Source organism: Siniperca chuatsi, linkage group LG17 (genome assembly GCF_020085105.1).
Source record: "Siniperca chuatsi isolate FFG_IHB_CAS linkage group LG17, ASM2008510v1, whole genome shotgun sequence".
In the NCBI taxonomy this organism is placed as follows: Eukaryota; Metazoa; Chordata; class Actinopteri; order Centrarchiformes; family Sinipercidae; genus Siniperca; species Siniperca chuatsi.
The window spans coordinates 27,133,058-27,154,026 of NC_058058.1; the positions used below are offsets into that span (position 1 = coordinate 27,133,058).

General features: G+C 38.9%; 1 protein-coding gene across 7 annotated transcripts in view; it reads right to left on the bottom strand.

Moving 5' to 3' along the window:
• Positions 1 to 20,969, bottom strand: part of gabbr1b (gamma-aminobutyric acid (GABA) B receptor, 1b) — a 242,481-nt gene that overhangs the window by 18,150 nt on the left and 203,362 nt on the right. For 6 of the 7 annotated variants that reach the window (XM_044171396.1, XM_044171401.1, XM_044171400.1 and 3 more), the window contains 5 exons: positions 14,663 to 14,795; positions 13,549 to 13,665; positions 9,473 to 9,583; positions 7,459 to 7,552; positions 5,989 to 6,116 (listed from right to left, as the gene is read on the bottom strand). In XM_044171396.1, coding sequence (XP_044027331.1) covers positions 5,989 to 6,116; positions 7,459 to 7,552; positions 9,473 to 9,583; positions 13,549 to 13,665; positions 14,663 to 14,795 — 583 coding nt within the window. The remainder of the gene's footprint in view (positions 1 to 5,988; positions 6,117 to 7,458; positions 7,553 to 9,472; positions 9,584 to 13,548; positions 13,666 to 14,662; positions 14,796 to 20,969) is intronic. The other variant, XM_044171397.1, reaches the window with a different exon arrangement.

Here is a 20,969-nt window from a genome sequence, read left to right on the forward strand (position 1 = left end):
CTGAGACCTACAGTATATCTCGGTGCTATTTACATACCCCCAGTTGATTCTCCTTATTTCGAAGAAGGCATTTTTGAAACTCTCTACTCTGTTTCCAGGCCCAGGGAAACATCATTCTAACTGGAGATCTGAATGGACGAACAGGAACTGATTCTGATGTCATGGACCCACAGGGCAACAACCATGTGTTTGGTCAGTCTCCCCTGTTTACCACACCAACCATCACCCATCGGAACAACCTTGACTCTGAAATAAACCAAAGTGGCAGGGAGGTAGTGCAAATCTGTCCGGCCTTAGGCCTGTACATAGTTAAATGGAATGGTAAATGGACTGTACTTATATTGCGCCTTTTTAGTCTTTCTGACTACTCAAAGCGCTTTGTTAACGGAAGGTTCAGAGGGGACTCTTTTGGGAGATTCACATACTCCTCAGTTCTTGGGTCTAGTGTAGTAGAATCACTGACATGGACCCCTCCACTATCAGTGCATTCACTGTCAGACAGCAATCCGGCCCTTTCAGACCACAACCAAATAAATGTGTTCTTTAAACTCTCAGGTCAGGGAGTGACACAAAAAGGGAACCCAGTAAGCTGTATAAATTAAACCCTACTTACAGATGGGCCCAAGACAGTGGAGACAAATTCATCATGGCCTTGAACTTACCTGATCTGATGAATGACATATCAGTATATAACCAAAATCAACATGTCCCTACCACAGATGGTGTAAAAAAGGCTATTGATGATATCAATATGATATTTCGTAAGGCAGCTATTAAAACTAACCTTATAAAACAAAAACGGACGCCTATTAAAAAACAAAACGCTGACAAATGGTTTGATCAAGAATGCAAGACCATCAGAAAAGACTTAGAAAAATAGTAAATTAAAAACATCTCCAACAAAACAACCCAGCCTTATACATTAGGTACAATGACATTTTAAACAAATACAAACATAGAAAATTATACCCACAAGAAACTTGAGGATATTGAAAACACCATTAATCAAAATCAGTTCTGGGATATGTGGAACAACTTAAACACAAACCAACAATAAGAACTACCCATCCAAAATGGTGACATCTGGAGAGCACATTTTGAAAATCTGTACAAACACATACCAATAAATCAAATTAATTCAGATCAATGTATTATAAAAGAAAAACTCCAAACATTTGAAGACACAAACCAGCAAACCCCCTTGATTTCCCAATTACTAGAACTACTAGAATTACTAGACTTGACCACACAGATAAAGTCTCTCCAGCCAAGAAAAGCTTGTGGTTCGGACAACATTATAAACAAAATGCTCAAATGCAGCACCACAGAGATGCAGGGTGCAGTGTGGAAGTTGTTCAATATCGTACTACAGTCAGGATGTTTTCCCGACTTCTGGTGCAAAGGGCTCATTTCCCCCATTCATAAGAGTGGGCACAAATCCACTATGTATACACCCTTCACACATTAATTAACAAACATCTACACCAAAAAAATAATGGTAAGAAATTCGCTGGTTTAATTGACTTCAAGAAAGCTTTCGGCTCTATTTTGCATGAAGGGCTTTATTACAGACTTTTACATTGTAGTATAGGGGGCAAAATGTATGATTTGGTTAAATCAATGTATTTGGAAAATAGATGTGCTGTAAAAATTGGAGACAAACAAACTGAATCCTTCTCCCAGAGAAGAGGTGTTCGTTAGGGCTGCAACTGAGGCCTGACTTTATTTAATGTGTATATACTGTAAATGAACTTGCTGTACAGTTGGATCAATGCTGCTCCTGGTCTCTCCCTCCTACATAGAGAGATGAAGTCTCTGTTTTACACTGATGACCTTGTTCTACTGTCTCCTACTGAACAAGGACTATAGCAACAGCTGGACATGGTAGAAAAGTACTGTCAGAACTGGGCCCTGGCAGGAAATATCAAGAAAACTAATGTCATGATTTTTCAAAAATGCCCCAGATGGCAGGAGAACAAATGCCAGTTTACCACTAATAATCATATCTTTGAACATAGTATGAGTTATACCTACCTTGGTGTAACCATAACAGCATCAGGGAGTTTCAACATGGCAGTGAATGCACTAAAAGAAAAAGCTCAAAGAGCTCTAAATGCAATTAAGAGAAAATTTTATAATTTCCAAATTCCAATTAAATTTTTAAAATATTTGATAGTGTCATCCAGCCCATTGCGCTATATGGTAGTGAAGTATGGGGTCCACTCAGTCATCATAGCTATACCCAAACATCCAACAAGAATTCTGCAGATTTTACACGTACACAGAAAAACACCAACATATCCATGTGGAGCAGAATTAGGCAGATAATTAACATTCAGAAGAGAGCGCTCAAATTTTTTAATCACCTTAAATCCAGCCCCCTAGACACCCTCCATTCCAAAGCCCTCCAAATCCAAGAGCTGAGCCCAGAAAAGAGTCCCCTATGTCAGTCAGTGTTGAGACTAACTGCCCCCTCTCAGACACAATCTGACCAGTCTCAAACAACACTGCTTTCCAATTAGAGTAAACCAAATTATAACACAATGTAACCTATTTGGAACATTGGAAAGAAGAAACTAAAAGCCAAAGTAGATTAGAATGTTATCTGGCCCTAAAAAGAGATAATGAATTGGCAGAATATCTCTACATCAGAGATGCTTTGCTTTAAGTTCAACTATGTAATCTCAGATTTCAAAGCGCTAAATGACCTCTCAAAATTAGAAATACTCCCAGGAGAAGGAGACAGGAAATATCTTGCTGCACAATATATATCAACATGCCACAACTCTGACAAAACTGAAGTTATTGTACTTGGCCCCAAACACCTCAGTGACACTTTATCTAAAGATGTAGTTGCAGCACCACCGTAAGGAACCTCAGAGTTATCTTTGATCAGGATTTATCCTTCAAGGACTGCCTTTTTTCACCTACGCAACATCGCAAAAATCAGCTACATCCTGTCTCAAAATGATGCAGAAAAACTAGTGCATGCATTTGTTACTTCTAGGTTGGACTACTGCAATTCCTTATTGCTGTATCAGGCTGCCTGAATAAGTCCCTTAAGAATCTCCAGTTGATCCAGAATGCAGCGGCACGTGTACTGACAAGAACTAGGAAAAGAGATCATATTTCTCCAATATTAGCTCCCTGTAAAATCTAGAATAGAATTTAAAATCCTTCTCCTCACCTATAAAGCTCTTAATGATGAGGCACCATCGTATCTTAAAGAGCTCATAATACCTTATTATCCAACCAGAACACTGTGCTCCCAGAATGCAGGGTTACTTGTGGTTCCTAGAGTCACCAAAAGTAGAATGGGAGCCAGAGCCTTCAGTTATCAAGCTCCTGTCCTGTGGAATCAGATCCCAGTTTGGGTTCGGGAGGCAGACACCATCTCCACATTTAAGAGTAGGCTTAAGACTTTCCTGTTTGATAAAGCTTATAGTCAGGGCTGGCTTGGGTGAGCCCTGAACCATCCCTTAGTTATGCTGCTATAGGCCTAGACGGCCAGGGGAGACTTCCCATGATGCACCTCTTTCCTCTCTCCTCCTCTCCATCTGTATGCATTTTTATCCCATTACTCCCATTTGTGATCCAAACACCCATTTTTGTGGGGTTTCTAACATAGACTGTATAAAACACGGACGTAGTGTAGCATATAGCCTAGCTATATACTACTCTACGTTGCTAGCTGGCTAACCCTGTGGTATGCAGTTGGTGGTCTATGGATGGTCCGTAGTCATCGTCCCAGCTCTTGAGGTAAGTTAACCTGAAACTATACAACAAAACTTTAAATAATGCAGTATCAGTTATTGAGATTATACTACACAATATTGAAAATGCCTCAACGTTTTTAAATATATATAATTATGGTAATTTGCAAGACTAAATTTTGTCGAGACTTGCAGTAATTAGGCCAGTGTTACTGTGAATTAGTGTAATGTTTACTTAATACATGTCCAACGAACAATTTGAAGCAAATCATCTAACCTGAATTTAGATTTTCAAATAACTTTAGTTGCGAGTCATTTATTTGGATGTCACTTGATCATAAGCTTACTTTTAATAAGTTAACATTAATAAGCTAACGTTAACTTACCTACATGTGATTGCATAGTCATAATTATTATTGCTGCAAGAAATCTGAAAATCTGCAGTTCATTAAAATAGGAAACTGATGAATGACAGCTTTTAAGAATGTGCTTTTAGTCTAAAGTATATTTAGTCTGACCCATTTTATATAACAAAAATGTACCACTACACAAGCAAGAGTTTAAAAATTATATTCATATCTTGCTTTCATGAAAACATCAATATTAAAGGTTGCAAATTTACAAGTTGTTTTGTATGTCAGTACACTTGAAATAAATGAAAAGATGTGTAACAGTAATTATAATGATAGAACCTAGGGATAATAACCCAGTGTCATAATTTGGCAAAATCTTAATGTCTTGTGAAGCAAGTGGTGCCTTCACATTGGTCTAGGCGTTGTAACTTTCCTCAAGCATCTGTCATAACCCGGCCCATAGGCCATGACAAAAAACGGGAAAAGACACAGAATGCCAATAAATACAAGTTATTTATTGTAATAAAGAAAATAAACTGAACTCTAACTTTGGAAATGAGGTGTATAGTCAGTGAAATCAGTAGTGTTCATGTGGATGTGTGTGGGTAGTGTAGGATAAAGTGTTCTGGAGTAAAAGTAAAACAAAATGCTAAGCAAAGCAATAGGGCGCAGGCACTGATAGGGAAGAGAGCGAGTCACGCATACATATTACATATCCTGTAGAGCACTGCGCCCAGGTGCTCCAGATCTGGTTGGATACCGCAATCAGCTCTCTGGCACCTCAAAAGACAACATGTGTAGACACAGTTACTGACAAAGACACACACAAGTAGTCTAAGCAGGGGGCCCTCACACCTCGACTCTCTCTTTTTCAACACTTCGTAGTGTGTCCCTCCAGTCCTCATCAGGCACAGGTGCAGCCACTTATTCTAATCAGTGTCCGCAGCTGCTCCCCTCCCTGCCCAATTACAGTACCTAGCGAAATCTAACGTTACGTTAACGTTACATTGCCCCTATGGTAAGTTTAACGCATAACGTTAGTTAACTAATGAGGTGGACCTTTATTTTCTAACCTCACACAGACGGCATTTATTCAAAAGTATTATCACCTAAATTCTACCACTTCTCTATTACGTTTTGACTTCGGTGCATGCCGGTTTAATAACTGTAGCTAACATACGCTCCCATTATGATTGCATCGTTAGCACAGCTTCATTAGCTGGCTAATTAGCTAACAAGCCATGTATGGTGAGCGCAGACACCAATATCTGCTAATTATTGCTAACATAAAATAAAAAATACAAGGAAAGGTAAAAATACTAGAATTTCACTCACCTGGAGCACAGACAAACTCAGACAGTCTGTTGGTACAATTAACCGTATAGCATGCCATATAATTCTTCAGATATTTTTATGAAAAAGTCTCCAAGTGGCACAAACATGGCTGAGAGGTAAAGCTCAGTGAGCTGAGGTGACTGGCGCCAACAGACAGCAGGCCGTTAGCAGTGACTAGGCACGCCACACCTGTCACTCAAAGTGGCCACACCCTTAATTATGCAGAACTTCAAGCCTTAATATAATATGAATGGGTGAGTTAAAAAAAAAATTCATTCCCTCACATGAAGGGGGAAATTAACCGACCAAAACTGTTTTTTGTACCAGGCTGTAAACATGTTTATTTCTGCTGTTGTTGGATATTTTAACATGAGGGTCAATGAGGATTGACTCCCTTTTGGTCTCTACATGTCTCCCAAAACAGTGTTTGGAGGAACCTCAACCATTCATCCACAAAATTGTTGGTTATTGGCATGATTACAGATAAAATTAAGCACCTGAATGTTCTTGTCATTGTTGTGGACTTGGCTTAAATCATAGGCTTTGGCAAATACACACACACACACACACACACTAACTGAACTCACAGCAACATTATAGATGGCCATTCCCACAGCTCGGTGGTCATTGATCTTCTCTGTGGAGATGGATTTGGTCTCATAGGCCAGGAAGATGCCGAGCAGCAGCAGTAAGCCTTTATAACCATACACCACACCTAAAGATACAGACAAGATGGCAGCTGTGAGGAGTGATGGAACTGTTTGTACTGCTGCTCATTTCACACAATACTTAAAGAGGCTGTAGAGTAAGTTCCCACAGTACGTGTTACAAAGTTTTACTTTTTAACCCTCATCCTACCGACTGGGGTACCTGCAGACCCCAGAGGTATACTTATACTTATATACTTATATATACTATATCTCACAGGTACTTTTTATTCTATCATTCCAATTTAGAAGATGATTTTCAAAGTCAGAAATACAATACATAATTTCATAATAAAATGTTTTATGAAATTATCAGAATCAGATTCAGAAATACTTTATTGATCCCCAGGGGAAACTCTTTCGTTACAGCAGCTCACTATCACGTCAGTGCACACAGGGATAGAAGTACTAAGCAAAAAATATAATACACTATAATACAGGTAAGGTCAATTAAGTACAGAGTGGGTATAAGTATAAAATTAAAATAAGTGTAAAGTACAAAGTGGATTACCGGTTGGTGATAAGTGTGTACGGTATAATAATATGAATGTAATAATAATGTAATAATATAAGTAGTAGTGCAAAGGTGCAAAGGTAGTGTAAAGGTTTATGTTCTATTATACAAGCTAAGACTGTAAAATAGTGTGGTATGCATATATACATGCAGTCAGAGCATGATCATGGTGTGAGTGTGGGAAAAAGCACAAAACCATTTTTGAGGCTATAACTACAAACGTTTTGAGAAGAAACAAGTTAACATTTTGCTACAATGGTTGTTTCTTACAGTAGTTTATTCTTGGGGTCCCCAGGGGCCACAGTTGGTGGTCCTTGTATGTTAAATATGTTGGTAGGATGAGGGTTAAAAGGCCATACCAGTGATTTTACATTTTCCAAATCTTATCTTTGTTACACTGATTTCCTAACTTTCTTAACTTAGAGACTTGAGCTCTAGCACAAAGAAAAATTTGTCACCCTTATTTTTCACTATCGTTGTTTTCATCATTTGGTAATGAATCTGCATTACCAGGGGATAAACCAATGGGCAGTTTGGTGTGATAGGATGGGCAGAAAGACAGGACTGTTAAATAAATTGTGATGAATTTGTGATCTCTCATTCACCTGAACTGAAGCTAATTAAGTAATGTTAAGCTTCAAAGTTCATTCTTGATGTCGGAAACAATTGACAATTGATTGAACAACAGTTGACAATGTCTATTTTGTTGCAGTTTTGGAATTAATGATAAGGCTAAAGCATGCAGGCCACTGCTATTGTGTTATATAGAAACAGAGATGCAGGGAAATAGAGAATTGACAAAAAGTGATGCAGGAGTTGGTTGGTATTCCACTCACCTAGCCAGGTGTTCAACTTTTCTGAACTGCAGTGCTCCAGTAAAGGCTGGATCAAAACATCCAGGTCTCCTTTGGGGGCTTCTCTGGTAAATTTCTGCTCGCATACATACAACATGAAGACACAGGTGAAGAACAACAACACACTACAACTTCAACAGCAAACATATAACATAAAATCAATTAAAATGTAGGCAGAATACATTTACTTGCATGTGTCTAATTTTATGGAAGTCTGTGGCTGCCAATGTTGAAATGAAATCATTTAATCAAACTGAAATTTCATTTTCCATTTCAGTGCACATGATGTATGACAGAATTAGAATGAAAAATTTGGAAATCCAGTTTTCATTTTCACGTCTGGAAATACGTAATTACCGCCAAAATGAAAATGTGTCAAAACAATTAATTGATTCATCAATTAGTCAACTGACAAAAAATTAACTGTCAACGCATTTAATAACTGATTAATTGTTTAAGACATTCATTATGCAAAAATGCAAAATATTTGCCGGGTACAGCCTCTCAAATTTGAAGATGTTTTTTTCATGTTCATTTTGATGGGTACTATTGTGTGACATTTTAATAGACTAAATGATTAATAGATCAATCACAAAAATAATTGACAGATTAATTGATAGTGAAAATTATTTTTAGTTTTAGCTCTAAAAATTTAAATTAAATCTCTATTGAAAGAATCAGCATCATTTTCTGTGAACTTTTAAAGGGGCAACATGTAAGATTTGGCCTGAATTTTAGTTTAAAACATTAAAAAAATTAACTCACTTTATCAACAGAATATGGAGTATAACAGTTATGACGTCATGTCAAAGACATCTATGTATTGTGTTGCAGAGATATCAACTGAAATTAGCATGCAAACCTGCTAGCAGCGGCCCATCCTGTGTTGTAATACCACTTGTGCCTTGAGAGGCGATATTCTGATAGTATAGCTCAGGTAGTTCCAGCTGGGAGAAGTGTGTGAGAGGAGAGTTCGCTATGTTACACAAGCTCTCTTAGCTTTTTTAGTCTAATAAATACAAAAAAGGAAATATTCTTACACCTATTTTCATTATCAAACAGAAAAATACAGCCATACACCTTCTGATCGAACTATTACATCGTAAAACACTTTATTCAAACTCCGACAGAAACTAAATGAAACTCACCAAAACCGTCTTGGTTGGTCTTTAAACTGTTCCAACAATCACCAACTGTGGTTTGGTCGAAATAAATCCTTAATCCACCGCGTTAGATGTTGTTGTTGGGTCTTTGTAAATAATATTATAAAGACTACGGTCTAGATCTGCTCTATAGGAAAAGTGCAATGAGATAACTTCTGTTATGAATTGGCGCTATATAAATAAAGAAATGAATTAATTAAATTGGCTGTGGTCTGGTCGTGTTCACTTGGAGGCTGCTGATCCCGGTTCTGTCCCAGCTCCGGTTCTGGTGTTCAGTCAGCTATTAGGACCACAAAGTTAGCTGCACGGCTAACTGAGCTAACTAGCTAATGGCAGTCAGCAGACGTTATGACCTGATGTGTGATATGCTGCCCTCTATTGATTTGGAATATGAATTTGACAGGTCTAACCCATAACCCCTAACCCTAACCCTAAGATACAAAAAGAGGCCTGAAGAAATGTACTAAAATTAGGACATAATTCCAATTCAAATGTTACAATGAAAATTATTTTTCAGGAGTTCCTATCTTAATTTTGGCAGTAATTAAGCATTTTAAAACATGAAAATTGATTAAAAATAATTTTGTCATACACAAAATGGAAATTTCACATTGATTTCATTTTAATATTGATAGCTTCCATAACTTTCATCCTTCTACTTGCTTTATTACTTTTTCAATCCCCAGTCAACCCAGTTATTATTATTTAGACATAGCAAATACAGTAGTAGATGTAAGGTTCACCTCATAAATGCATTAGATTTTAAGAGAAATTATAAAAGTAAAATGTATGCCCAGTTATAAATAAATAACAAAATGAATGGATGATCGTACCTCCACTGTGATATGTAAAGGATCCACAATCTGCCAGATCATGAGAGATAGGATATCGATGCTGAGCAGAACACCAACAGTAGTGTAGAGCTTCCATGGTTCGAGGTGCTGCTGGGAAACAGGGGGGTGGTGGTCACTACAGCAGTACAGAGAGGGATCAGGAAAAGGCACAAATCCTCTCTTTCTGATTTTGTGAGGGAGGGATTTATGAAGCCATATATAGACTAGACTAATCTGGACGAGAATCTCTAACTGAGGCCAATTCAATCTGCCCTCAAAGCACTGGGCCATGACAAGAAAAGAGACAAAGAGGCCATACTGAAGAAAGTGCACAGGTCCCTTACTCAGTCACTAAATATAAGTGTTTATTGATTTTGTTGCATTATTCCACAAGATCAAAGCTTTCTAGTTATTCAGCTGGAGTTAATATGGCAAAAGATGCAAAAGCAGCAGTGGGATCTGATCCTCCTCTACTGCCAGACAATTATCTACGCTGTTCATCCACACAATCACAGCTACAGTTACAGTAGTTATCCTTATCTTATGGCTGATTTACTCTCTATCTCCCTCATTTGTCAGTGTGTGTAACTTGGCAAGTGTTGAGCATCCTGCACTATGAAATATCATTTACACTTCTTATCAACTTTAAATAGGCTCTTTCTGTCCTACTTATTTCTACTGAATCTTATCCACTCTCCAGACATGCTAGTTCTTATTAGGAAGCATTGCAATGGCCAGGGGCCTCATAGTGGAGGGAATAATGGAACTAAGTACTGAGTATCTCTAGAAAATTGCGTTCATATCGGATGAATTTGAAATTAACTATTTACATCCAATGCTAATGTTTAGTGGCAATGCAGGAAGCAGGATGTCCTTTATGTAACAGTAAGTGGAAAGTAAGGAATGGGAGGATGGGGGTGGGGGTGTGGGGGGGGTGGATGTGTAGTGCATCTGACTTTCATGCGGGAGTCCAGTTTGTGTCAAGTCACAATCCAACAGTTAATGGGTGCCATTTTTTTTTGTTTGTTTTTACCATAACCAAGATTTTAAATTACCGGTTTGGGACTGTCTACCATGCAGTGGCTGAGTCTGTCTCAGATAGCTCCCATTGAAATGCTTAGGGAAGCGGATGTGCATTGCGCTTTATCTGAGGTGGGTACGTTTATCTGACATACAATTGCCAAACCAACCACTGAGCCACCTCATCCTTGAAGCCTTGGTTCTTGTAAAACCAGAACATACTGTTTGAACACAGTTCTGATCAATCATCAACCTCACCTTTGTGTGTACAGTCCAAGTTATATTTCAGTTTTACCCAAACTCCTAATATCTTATCCCTAACCTTAACCCTGCTAATCTCCCCTGCCCTAAAGATGGGTTTATACTTGCCACACGGGGTTATGGCAGTCCTTCTGTAGATACCTATGAAATAGCTTTTGATTTATAGTTCAGTGTCAGATTTACTCCACTGATGGCACCACCACAACCCTAGATGGATCGTACATTATCGGACCGTATCATGCTTTAATTATATTCCACACAGTAACTGTGTTTACAGTTTCTTTCATTTACTTTGTGATATACAGTAATGGTGGGCTACGCACTTATGCGTAGAACTGGAGTTACATCCATGTAACTTCTATTTTGCCTTGCCTTGTTACTGAATATTAGACTATTGCCATGCAATTTCCCTGTTTACGGTTCTTTTGTTCACTGTGATCTCTATCACAGTGAGCAGAAGGGTTACAGTGGAGATGTCTGTTAGATTTGTGTCACTGAAGAGCAGCAGATCACTGAGCCACTGACTTCCTTAATATTGTCTTCACTTACACTACTCTCCACTAGCATTGGAAAATTTGAGAGGAAAATTGAAAGGAGAAAACACTTATTTTTTAGAGCTGCCCAATATCAACACTCTGTCTGAAAATATGCTTGTTTAAGCCTGTGATAGCAACTGCGTTAGAAAAGCTTTCATGACAACTGATCCCATGCTTGGCCATAAACTCCACAGTTGACTGCTGAGAGGCTGTTATCGGCAAAGCCCAACACAGAATGGCAGAGGCAGTGAACATGTTCAAACGTAGGGGACTGTCTCTGGTCTTTGATTTTAAATGTTGAAGCAGCGTCTCTTCCACCCTCAAAGAGAAGGACTACAGCAGCTGCAGCATGAACATTAAGTGAGTTAAAGTGAGATCGATCAATTTTGAAACAGCCTTCGATAAAATAATCCCACCCGATAGGCTTTCTCCAACTAAGGATATTAATAAATATTCCAAAATGGGCTGTATCTCTCTGCCAGGAAGATTGTTACTTTTGCCCCACAGCAGGGGCTTTCGCTCTAAGACGTCCTGTCTGATACTGCATGTACTTTTACATACAGAGACAGGACAGGCAGAAAGGGGGTAGATGATGGAGAACTATGGGAGGCCTTCTAACACTGTTGGAATTGGAAAAGATCACTGGCCAGGCAGCATGACAAATAGATGCTATACAATGCTCAAGATCAAGCAGTGGGCCAACTACAGAAGCAGGGCAGGGAGTAGAGCCCAACCGATTTATTGGTCGATGTTATCCTGTCGTAGACATATCCGTATCAGCGTATATATGTTAGCTGATATGAGTCGATATAAAACTGGTTTATTTTCAGTATATTAGGCAGAAAGAAAGGCCTGTGTTAATATATTGGTGTCACTACAAAGTTTATCCTGCAGAGTGCACTGTCAGTACAGTGGCCAGCAGTGTAACATGAGAAAAAAGAAGAAGCTCTGAAGAATTCAACCATACCAGTAAAAAAACAGCCACTTCTATAAAACACTAAGAAAAAGTAACATTTGCATTTTGGAACATCAGGCAGCTAACTTAACAAACTGCTTTCAGCACTAGGCAGTGCATGCTGGGAAATGTTGCTATCTCTACAATCCTCTCAGCCCCGCGCAGCACATGTAGCAGAGTGCCGTGTGCACAGCTGAGCAGACGTAGTGGAGTCACAGCGGTGTGTTCAGGTAAGCTGCTAACTAGTTTGTGGAATACATTGTTGGAAAGTTAATAAACAATGAACCCATCATTTCCCCTCTCAGTATAACTCTAATATGACCTTGTCAGGGTTTCCAATGCTGGAAAGTACATTAGTAACGTCCCCATATTTTACACACAGGAGCCGTTTCACCGGATACGTTATAGCAGAGGCGCTGTTTATCTCTTGACTCGGCAGCAGCGAACCATGAGTTAATATTTGGGACATGTTTTGATTAGAAGAAAAAAACTTTATTGATTGGAGTTCGATTCACTGAAGTAATGGTTCAGAACAGGAACAAAGCTGTAGCATGAATCTTGAGTAGAGAATATGAGGTTTAGTAGAGAGCAGTGGTGGAATGTAACTAAGTGCATTTGGTACTTTAGTACAATGTAGAGGTACTTGTACTTTACTTGAGTATTTCCATGGCATTTTCTGCTGCTTTTCAGCAATTGACTGATACTGAACTGTGCTGATGTTTATTTAGCTATTTATTTTATTTTATTTATTCTTTATTCAAATGGTCAGCATTTGACGGATACTGAACATTAGCTATTTGTTTTATTTTTATTATTATTTTCTCAGTGTTCATTTCTAGAATTGGTTGACAATATATATGTTAAATTATTGAACATGTTAAAGAATATGTAACTTAAATATTCTTTAATAAAGTTATTTGTTTAAGAAAGCAGCCTTCTGAGTACCTTTGCATAGGCATATCAACGCAAAATCGATGCACAATCCACAAAGAAAAGGTCTATTTTCATTCCAGCTCAAAAATTCACTATATCAGCCGCCATATCGGTAATCAGTGAATGTTTCCCCTCTAAAATCGGTATCAGTCTCAAAAATCCCATATTGGTCGGGCTCTAGCAGGGAGTAAGTGTAAAAAGACAACATTCGATTGGGGAATACATCATCTCCGGCTGTGGAGCTTGCCCTTGAAGGGACTGATGATTAAGGTAGGCCTAACCCCCCCTGGCTTGGCAGAAAAGCTCGGGATGGACTTAATTGTTCACTGCCTGAACCTCAATCCACAAATTCAAATCCCTGTCACATTTACCTTCCTCTTATCCTTCTTCTCATCCTTCTTGGTGAAGACGGTGTGGACCCACCAGATCTTGGTGAACATGCTACCATATGCGAGGCTGAAACCCAGACCGAGCAGCCACAGGCGAAACTAGCAGAGAAGAGACCGGCCAGAGAAAGAGACAGAAAGTGTCCATGAAAACTCTGTACAGTGTGTCTGTTGTAAAACTGAACTAGCCGACCAGAATAGCATGACGTCTATGCTTCAGCATCTCAGCAAAAAGCATAATGTTACAGTCTCTGCATCCAGTCCACAGAGCAGACCTGACACAAGGTATATGAAGGCTAGTAAAGAATGTAGGCTACGTTAATTATGGCTATATGTAATGCCTAGTTAACAACATAAATCAATGTGGCGACTAGTTATGATGTCCCTAAGTTAGCTAGGTTTTGTTCAAGATATTAACCACAGAAAATAAAATGCTGCAGTCAATTTGTGAAAGCCTGAGCTTCATTCATGTTATTTATTATTATGATAGTCACAGTTCCTGTCCACTCGTTTCTGCCTCCTACAAATGCCACAAAGAAGACAGTAAAGGCTTACGTTATGTCTGAACTGTAGTTGAGTTGAAACTTGTAGTTCTGAAACTTAAGTGTACCTTAACCACAAAGCTGTTTGTTTTTGCATTTCAGAAATGTTTTTCTTTAAAACCCAGAAAGTAATATGGCACTTAAATGCACTAAAAATGTAGATTTTTCTAAAAAGGAAACCAATTAGTTGTTCATTTTAAGAGCCATGTTTTATTTTCTCTTTTGTATAATCACTGTTGCTCTTTAATAAAGTAAATGTATTTTTTATCTGATTACTCGATTAATCGATGGAATAATCGGTAGAATACTCGATTACTAAAATAATCCATAGCTGCAGCCCTAATGTCAACAGATCTATTTCCATGACAACTGAGATGGATCTGCTACCGTGTGATACGCTTAACAACTCCGGGAAAAGCAGGTATGTGGACCTTGAGTTGTTAGACCACTATTGGTCATCTGTCACGGGCATCTCATCCTTTCTGACAAATCATTATTTGAAACCCTTTTAAGTTTGAAATTAAATCATTGTGTTTGGAGCAACATTCAAATTGTACCTGGCAGACGACGGGGAACTGCCTCCTCTGGACATGAAGGCCATCGATGCCCAGAGGGAAGACAGCAGCCAGAGCCATCATGCAGCCCACTGCAGTCATGTTGTTAAGGTATGGCTGAGAGTTCTGAATGTACCTGGAGCAAAAGCAGAAATACATACATTCATGGAGATAACCATAAATATGTAAATAATCAGAAATACACAAAAACAATAGATTCATACCATACTGAAAGGAATGGATAACAATGGCTGCCTGGAAAAAAGTAAAACTCATTCATACAGGAATTAGAATATAGAGCATATAGATAGTACTTTAAAAAAAAAATTGTGGTCCTCAAAGCAACAAGAGAGTCATTCAGCTGTATCGTCATCTTACACTACAACTGAAATTTTAAGTGCTTTCATTGTTTACACTTTAACCGACGCATCAACTGATGAAACTAATTTTTACTTTCAGGTTTTACATTTCAACTGATATTTTAAGCAGTAACTACTTATATAACAACTGACACTTCAAAAGCTTATGGTGTACACAATTTATCTTCCACTTTAACTGAAATTTAAACAGCTTTCATCAGTTATGCTTTAACTGACAATTCCAATGCTTTCAGCAGTTACACATCAACTGACATTTTAACTGCTTTCATCTCTTAAGTGCCGATCAGACAGAGATGTGTCGCACGTCCTGCCTTCAGAAGTTTTTGAAGCTTTCTGATGACTCTGCTGTGGCGGGATGTATCAGTGGTGGTGATGAGTCTGAGTACAGGGCTGTGGTGGGGAACTTTGTCTCATGGTGTGAGCAGAACCATCTGCAGCTCAATGCGACAAAGTGCTGCTGCATATATATAATGCTGTTGCATGCTGGGGCAGCAGGCTGAGGGTAGCGGACGCTAACAGACTCAACAAACTGATCCGTAAGGCCAGTGACATTGTGGGGGTGGAGCTGGACTCTCTGTTGGTGGTGTCAGAGAGGAGGATGCTGCCCAAACTACATGCCATCTTGGACAGTGTCTCCCACCCACTCCATGATGTGCTGGTCAAACAAAGGAGTACCTTCAGCGGAAGACTCATCCCCCAAAAAAGCCCCACAGGAAGTCATTCCTGCCTGTGGCCATCAAACTCTTTAAACTCCTCCCTCTAAGTGTCAGTCTGTATGACCCTAAGTCACTAAACTGGACATTGATCATTAACATCACTGCAATACTTGACATAATTGTGCAATATTCTCTGTTTAATACTCCTGTACAATTTAGTCTGTTTTCAGTTTAATTTATTGATATTTATTCATACTTCTATTACTACTGTGCAATATCCACCATCTCATAATCATCTAAATAAGCTACACTTAACTTGACAGTACTCATTATTGCACTATTACTTATATTATTACATTGTAATATTATACTGTACATACTTATCATCAACCTGTAAATCCACTTTGGTACTTCACACTTATTTTAGCTTTTATACTTTATATGCACTTGGTACTTAATTTATCTGACCTGTATTATAGTGTATTATATTTTTTGCTCAGTACTTCTATTCCTGTGTGCACTGACGTGATGGTGAGCTTCTGTAACAAAAGAGTTTCCACTCCGGGATTAATAAAGTATTTCTGATTCTGATTCTGATAATTTAAGGTCACCCCATTATTCAAATACGAATCGGCGAACACATGCATTGCTTGAGCAGCCAGGTGAATCTCTCTGGTGTGTAATGCCTTTTACTATGCTGTAAATAGGCTGGCTAGCTAGTTAGCTGTTGGACTGTGAGAGAGCTACAGAGCAGGGGTGCACTCAGTGTTCTTGAAGCGGCCACGCCTGTAGCGATGCGTCTCTGTCTGATCGGAGTTAGTCTTCAATTGACATTTAAACAGCTTCCAGGACTTACTTTTCAGCTGACTCTAAGTGCTTTCAGTGCTTTCATTTGCCTTTACTTGATGACAATTAACGGCTTGAAAAAGTGTGTAGGTATATATGTATGTAAATAACTATATATTGTTTTATTTATTTTATTCTAAATTATAATATTTGTATATATGTTCTATGTGTGTAGCTTGAAGTGGGTACAACTTACATTTCATTGTGCAACCCTGTGTTGTAAAATGACAAATAAATGACCTTGATTCCTTGATGTGATGCCTTTTTTAAACTAAAGTTTTTATACTGATATCCTACACCCAGGCAATCGGTTTGACTGTGCTTTAAAAATGTACTTGAAGATACTTGAAACTGGCTTGAGATAGAGTAATCCATCACAGTGAACATCATGTCTGCTTTTTGAATTTTGGGTCTCAAAGCAACCAACTTATTAACTGAAAATTCATGTGTTTTCATCGCTTACACTTCAACTGCTTTTATTCTTCTCTGACAGTTACAATGCTTTCAGGTCTTACAACAATTAAGCTGACATCTTGACTGCTGTCAGTGCTTACATACCAAATACACTTGAGCTGCTTACAGTGGACACACTTGGAACTGTCTCCAACACTTCCACTTAAACTGAATTTTCAACTGCTTTAATCACTTACCCTTCAACTGCTTTCAGTGGTTACGCATCAACTGACATTTCAATTGTCAATTCATCTTGACTGCTGTCAGTGCTAACATCCCAACTGTCACTTGAACTGCTTACAGCCGATGCACTTGGAACTGTCTCCGAGACTTCAACTGAATTTTCAACTGCTTTAACCACTTACCCTTCAACTACTTTCAGTGGCTACGCATCAACTGACATTTCAACTGCTTTAATCTCTTACTCTTCAACTGGCATTTCAACGATATTAACTGCTTTCAGAGCTTTCCCCTCTGCTGACTATCCTCATTTTGGAGGATTTACCTTTATATGTTAGTGAAGACATTTGGTCCTCCACAGAAATAGATGAAACCACACAAACTTACCAAAATAGAAAAACAAAAATGCTTTAAAGAATTCAAGCTCAGGGTCACAGTGAAAAATAAAATGCACAGGCCTGATTCAACACACATACACCCACACAACAACACTATCATGCACAGAAGGATATTTGTGTCTGTCAAAGGCTCTATCTCCCAGTGCACACACAAAGCTCCTCACTGTCATCCTCCGGGTGTCAGAGTCAGACTGTCAGACTCAGTCGAGAGGATTAGCTGTCTGTCAGGAATACAAACTGCAGTAAGTCTGGATTCACCTGTCTGCCTCATACATGCCTTTTTAGCAGTCACTATCAACATTCAGACTGAGCTCTGTAAATATTACATAGATTAGATCGTGTCCAAAATACATTCATATTAAAAGGTGAGGTTTTGTCCCCGGCACAGTGTAGAAAAAAGATATTTTTAAGTGATAACCAAGGTTTACCAGTTTAGATTGGTTTTGCTACACTAACTTGTGACTCAGCTTGGCCCAGGACCCCCGAATGTCTTTTTACCTAACCTAACACCATTCAATTGTCATCTTGCATTTTAAAATTGCACTTTGCTATTTCAAAACTTCAATTAAAAGTTTTAAAAATATTACTTCACTTGCTCTTTAAAACTGATTTGTGCAACTTGATTCAATCTTTTGATCGTTTAATATTTTTGTATAATACAAAAAAATACACTTTTCTGTATTATAGTACTCTCTGTTACTGAATGCTTTTTAATTCATACATATGTTGCATATATGTATATTATATTTAAACCTCTATTATTCCACTGCTTTTTTTAAACTTAACTTTCTTGATGCTGTGGCACTTGAAGTTCCCCTGGTAGGAAGTTATGGTTCTCACACCTTCTTAAACATCAAATTCAAGGACCTTTCAAGGACTTTCCAGGCCTGATTCCCTCAAATTCAGACCCAACACGGCATAGTTTGAGACAGTTGTTACATTGTTACAACACTGGGAATTTTTATAATGAGAACTAGCAGGACTTTACAGAAGCTCACAACAACTGAAAAGAGAGAGGCTTGAATGTGTGAACACCTCGCAGTGATGTCACTTTAAGTAAAAAACAAATCAAACTTCAATTTCTATTTTTGCACAAAATATATAAATTCAAGCACTTTCAATGACCCATGTCTATCTTTTTCTATTATATCAAAAACTTTCAAGACCTTGATTTTTTTCCCTCAAATTCACAAACTTTCAAGGATTTCAAGGACTTGTGGGAACCCTTGTTAAGTTTAGTTGAGTGAAGTGAAATTGAGTGAAATGGAGTGAAGAGAAGTGAAGTTAAATTAAGTCAAGAGAAAGTTGCATGAAATCGTTTTTTTGGCCACCTGCGGGGAGTATAAAGTTTCTAATAAAGGTTATAAAGGTTCACCTTCACCAGAACGGTGGCCTATTTACACATCCAGCAGACACAGAGCAGTTAGTCATTCGTGTTTGTGTCCATCTGAAGAATGCACCTCTTTACGTTATCTGATGGCAAGGTTTATTTATCATTTTACAACATGGGTGTAAAAAAAGATTTTGTTGCAGTTCCCCTTTTGGCTACTCACAAACCTCCCCAGAAACCCAAACGTTATATACAGAAATTATATACAGTAGATCGGTGAATAAATAATAAGTCATAGAAATAAAACTATTGGGGGATGAATTTAGGAGGGAGGAGGGGGCTGAGCACACAGCCCTGGGGGGCTCCGGTGTTGAGCACTAGAGTGGAGGGCAGTGGAGATGGCCTCCTCTGTGGAGCTGCTGGTTCTGCATGCAAACTGGTGAGGGTCCAGGCTGGCTGGGATGGTGTTCTTCATGTGCTGAAGAACCAGTTTCTCAAAGCGCTTCATCAGAATGGGGGTGAGAGCCACAGGTAGTCATTTAGACTAGATAAAGCAGACCTTTTAGGTACAGGGACGATGGTGGCTGTCTTGAAGCAGGTGGGAACAATCTCCTGTGACAGTGATATGTTAAAAATGTCAGTAATAACATCAACTAGCTGATTTGCACATGTTTTTAGTACACTGCCAGGGATGTTCTCAGGCCCAGCAGCTTTACTCATGTTCACTCTCAGCTGTAGATACTGACAGTGGCCGGTCCTCTGGAAGCGGAGTAGACTTGACAGCTGACTCTTTGTTGAGGTGATCAAAGTGAGCATGTGTTTAGCTGATCTAGTAACGTGGCCTCACATATGATGGGGGCGCTCCTGCTTTTGTAGCCTGTGATGTTTTTGATCGCCTGCCACATATCTTCGGTGTTGAAGTCTCTCTCAGTCTCTCCTGATGTCTCCGCTTTGCCTCCTTGATGTCAGCTTTCAGTCTTGCTCCGGTGGTGCTGTAGGCTTCCTTGTCTCCTGACTGAAAAGCAGCTGTTTGGGCTCTGAGAAGAGCCCTCATCTCTCCATTCATCCAGGCTTTCTGGTTGCGGAATGATTTTATTGTCTTTGTGATCACCACATCATCAACACATTTGCTGATGTGTGATGTCACTGATGATGTATATTCCTCAGGTTGATGTGGTTCTCCTGGGTGGAGGCCTCTCTGAACATGTGCCAGTCTGTGCACTCAAAACAGTCCTGTAGAGCTGCTGTAGCCTCATCTGTCCACACTTTGACTGTTTTTACCTTTTTATCAGCTGGGAGTAAGCAGACAGGAGAAGCAGGGAAATATGGTCTAATAGACCAAGATGAGGACGGGAGAAGGCTTTGTAGCTGCCAGGAATGTTCGTGTACTCATGGTCCAGTGTATTTGTTCCCCTGGTGGGGGTGTGGACATGCTGGTGGAACTTAGGTAAGAGAGTTCTGAGGTCTGTTTGATTAAAATCACCAGCTACACTAAAAACACAGTTCCTGAAGTGCATGTTGGTCTCATGTCTGAATAAGACCCCTGAATGTAAACGTCAGGACGGCAGTCTCACTAGGTCGGATCCAGTAACATTTCAACACAGCAGAAGTCTGAACTGAATACATCAGATGAACATAAAGGCTGCAAAAGGCAACAAGGGTAAACATGCAGAGAGAGAGAGAAAATGAGCGTGATGTTCCACATTCTATCATCACTGCAATACATGTATTACCTTAATCGTCATCTCTTATGCACAAAATCAGTTTAAGGAACTAGGAAACAGTGAAAGAGCCAGTTTTAAGTTGTTGAGGAGATTCGTCGCAGAACAGATCAATCTAAAAACTTTATTCCCCCTTTATGGAGCAAAGAGGTTAAAACCCCTTGTAAAATCACAGTAATAAGGTGACCAGCACGCCCTCTCTACAGCTTAATTATCAACAGCCAGCAAAATGCTTTTCATACGGTATTTGACTAAAAACTATGCATTTTTCCATGATTTTAGACTATTATCATTACAAAATTTATTTTAAAAAAACACATTGCACTCAGACATTAGCAAGAAAAAA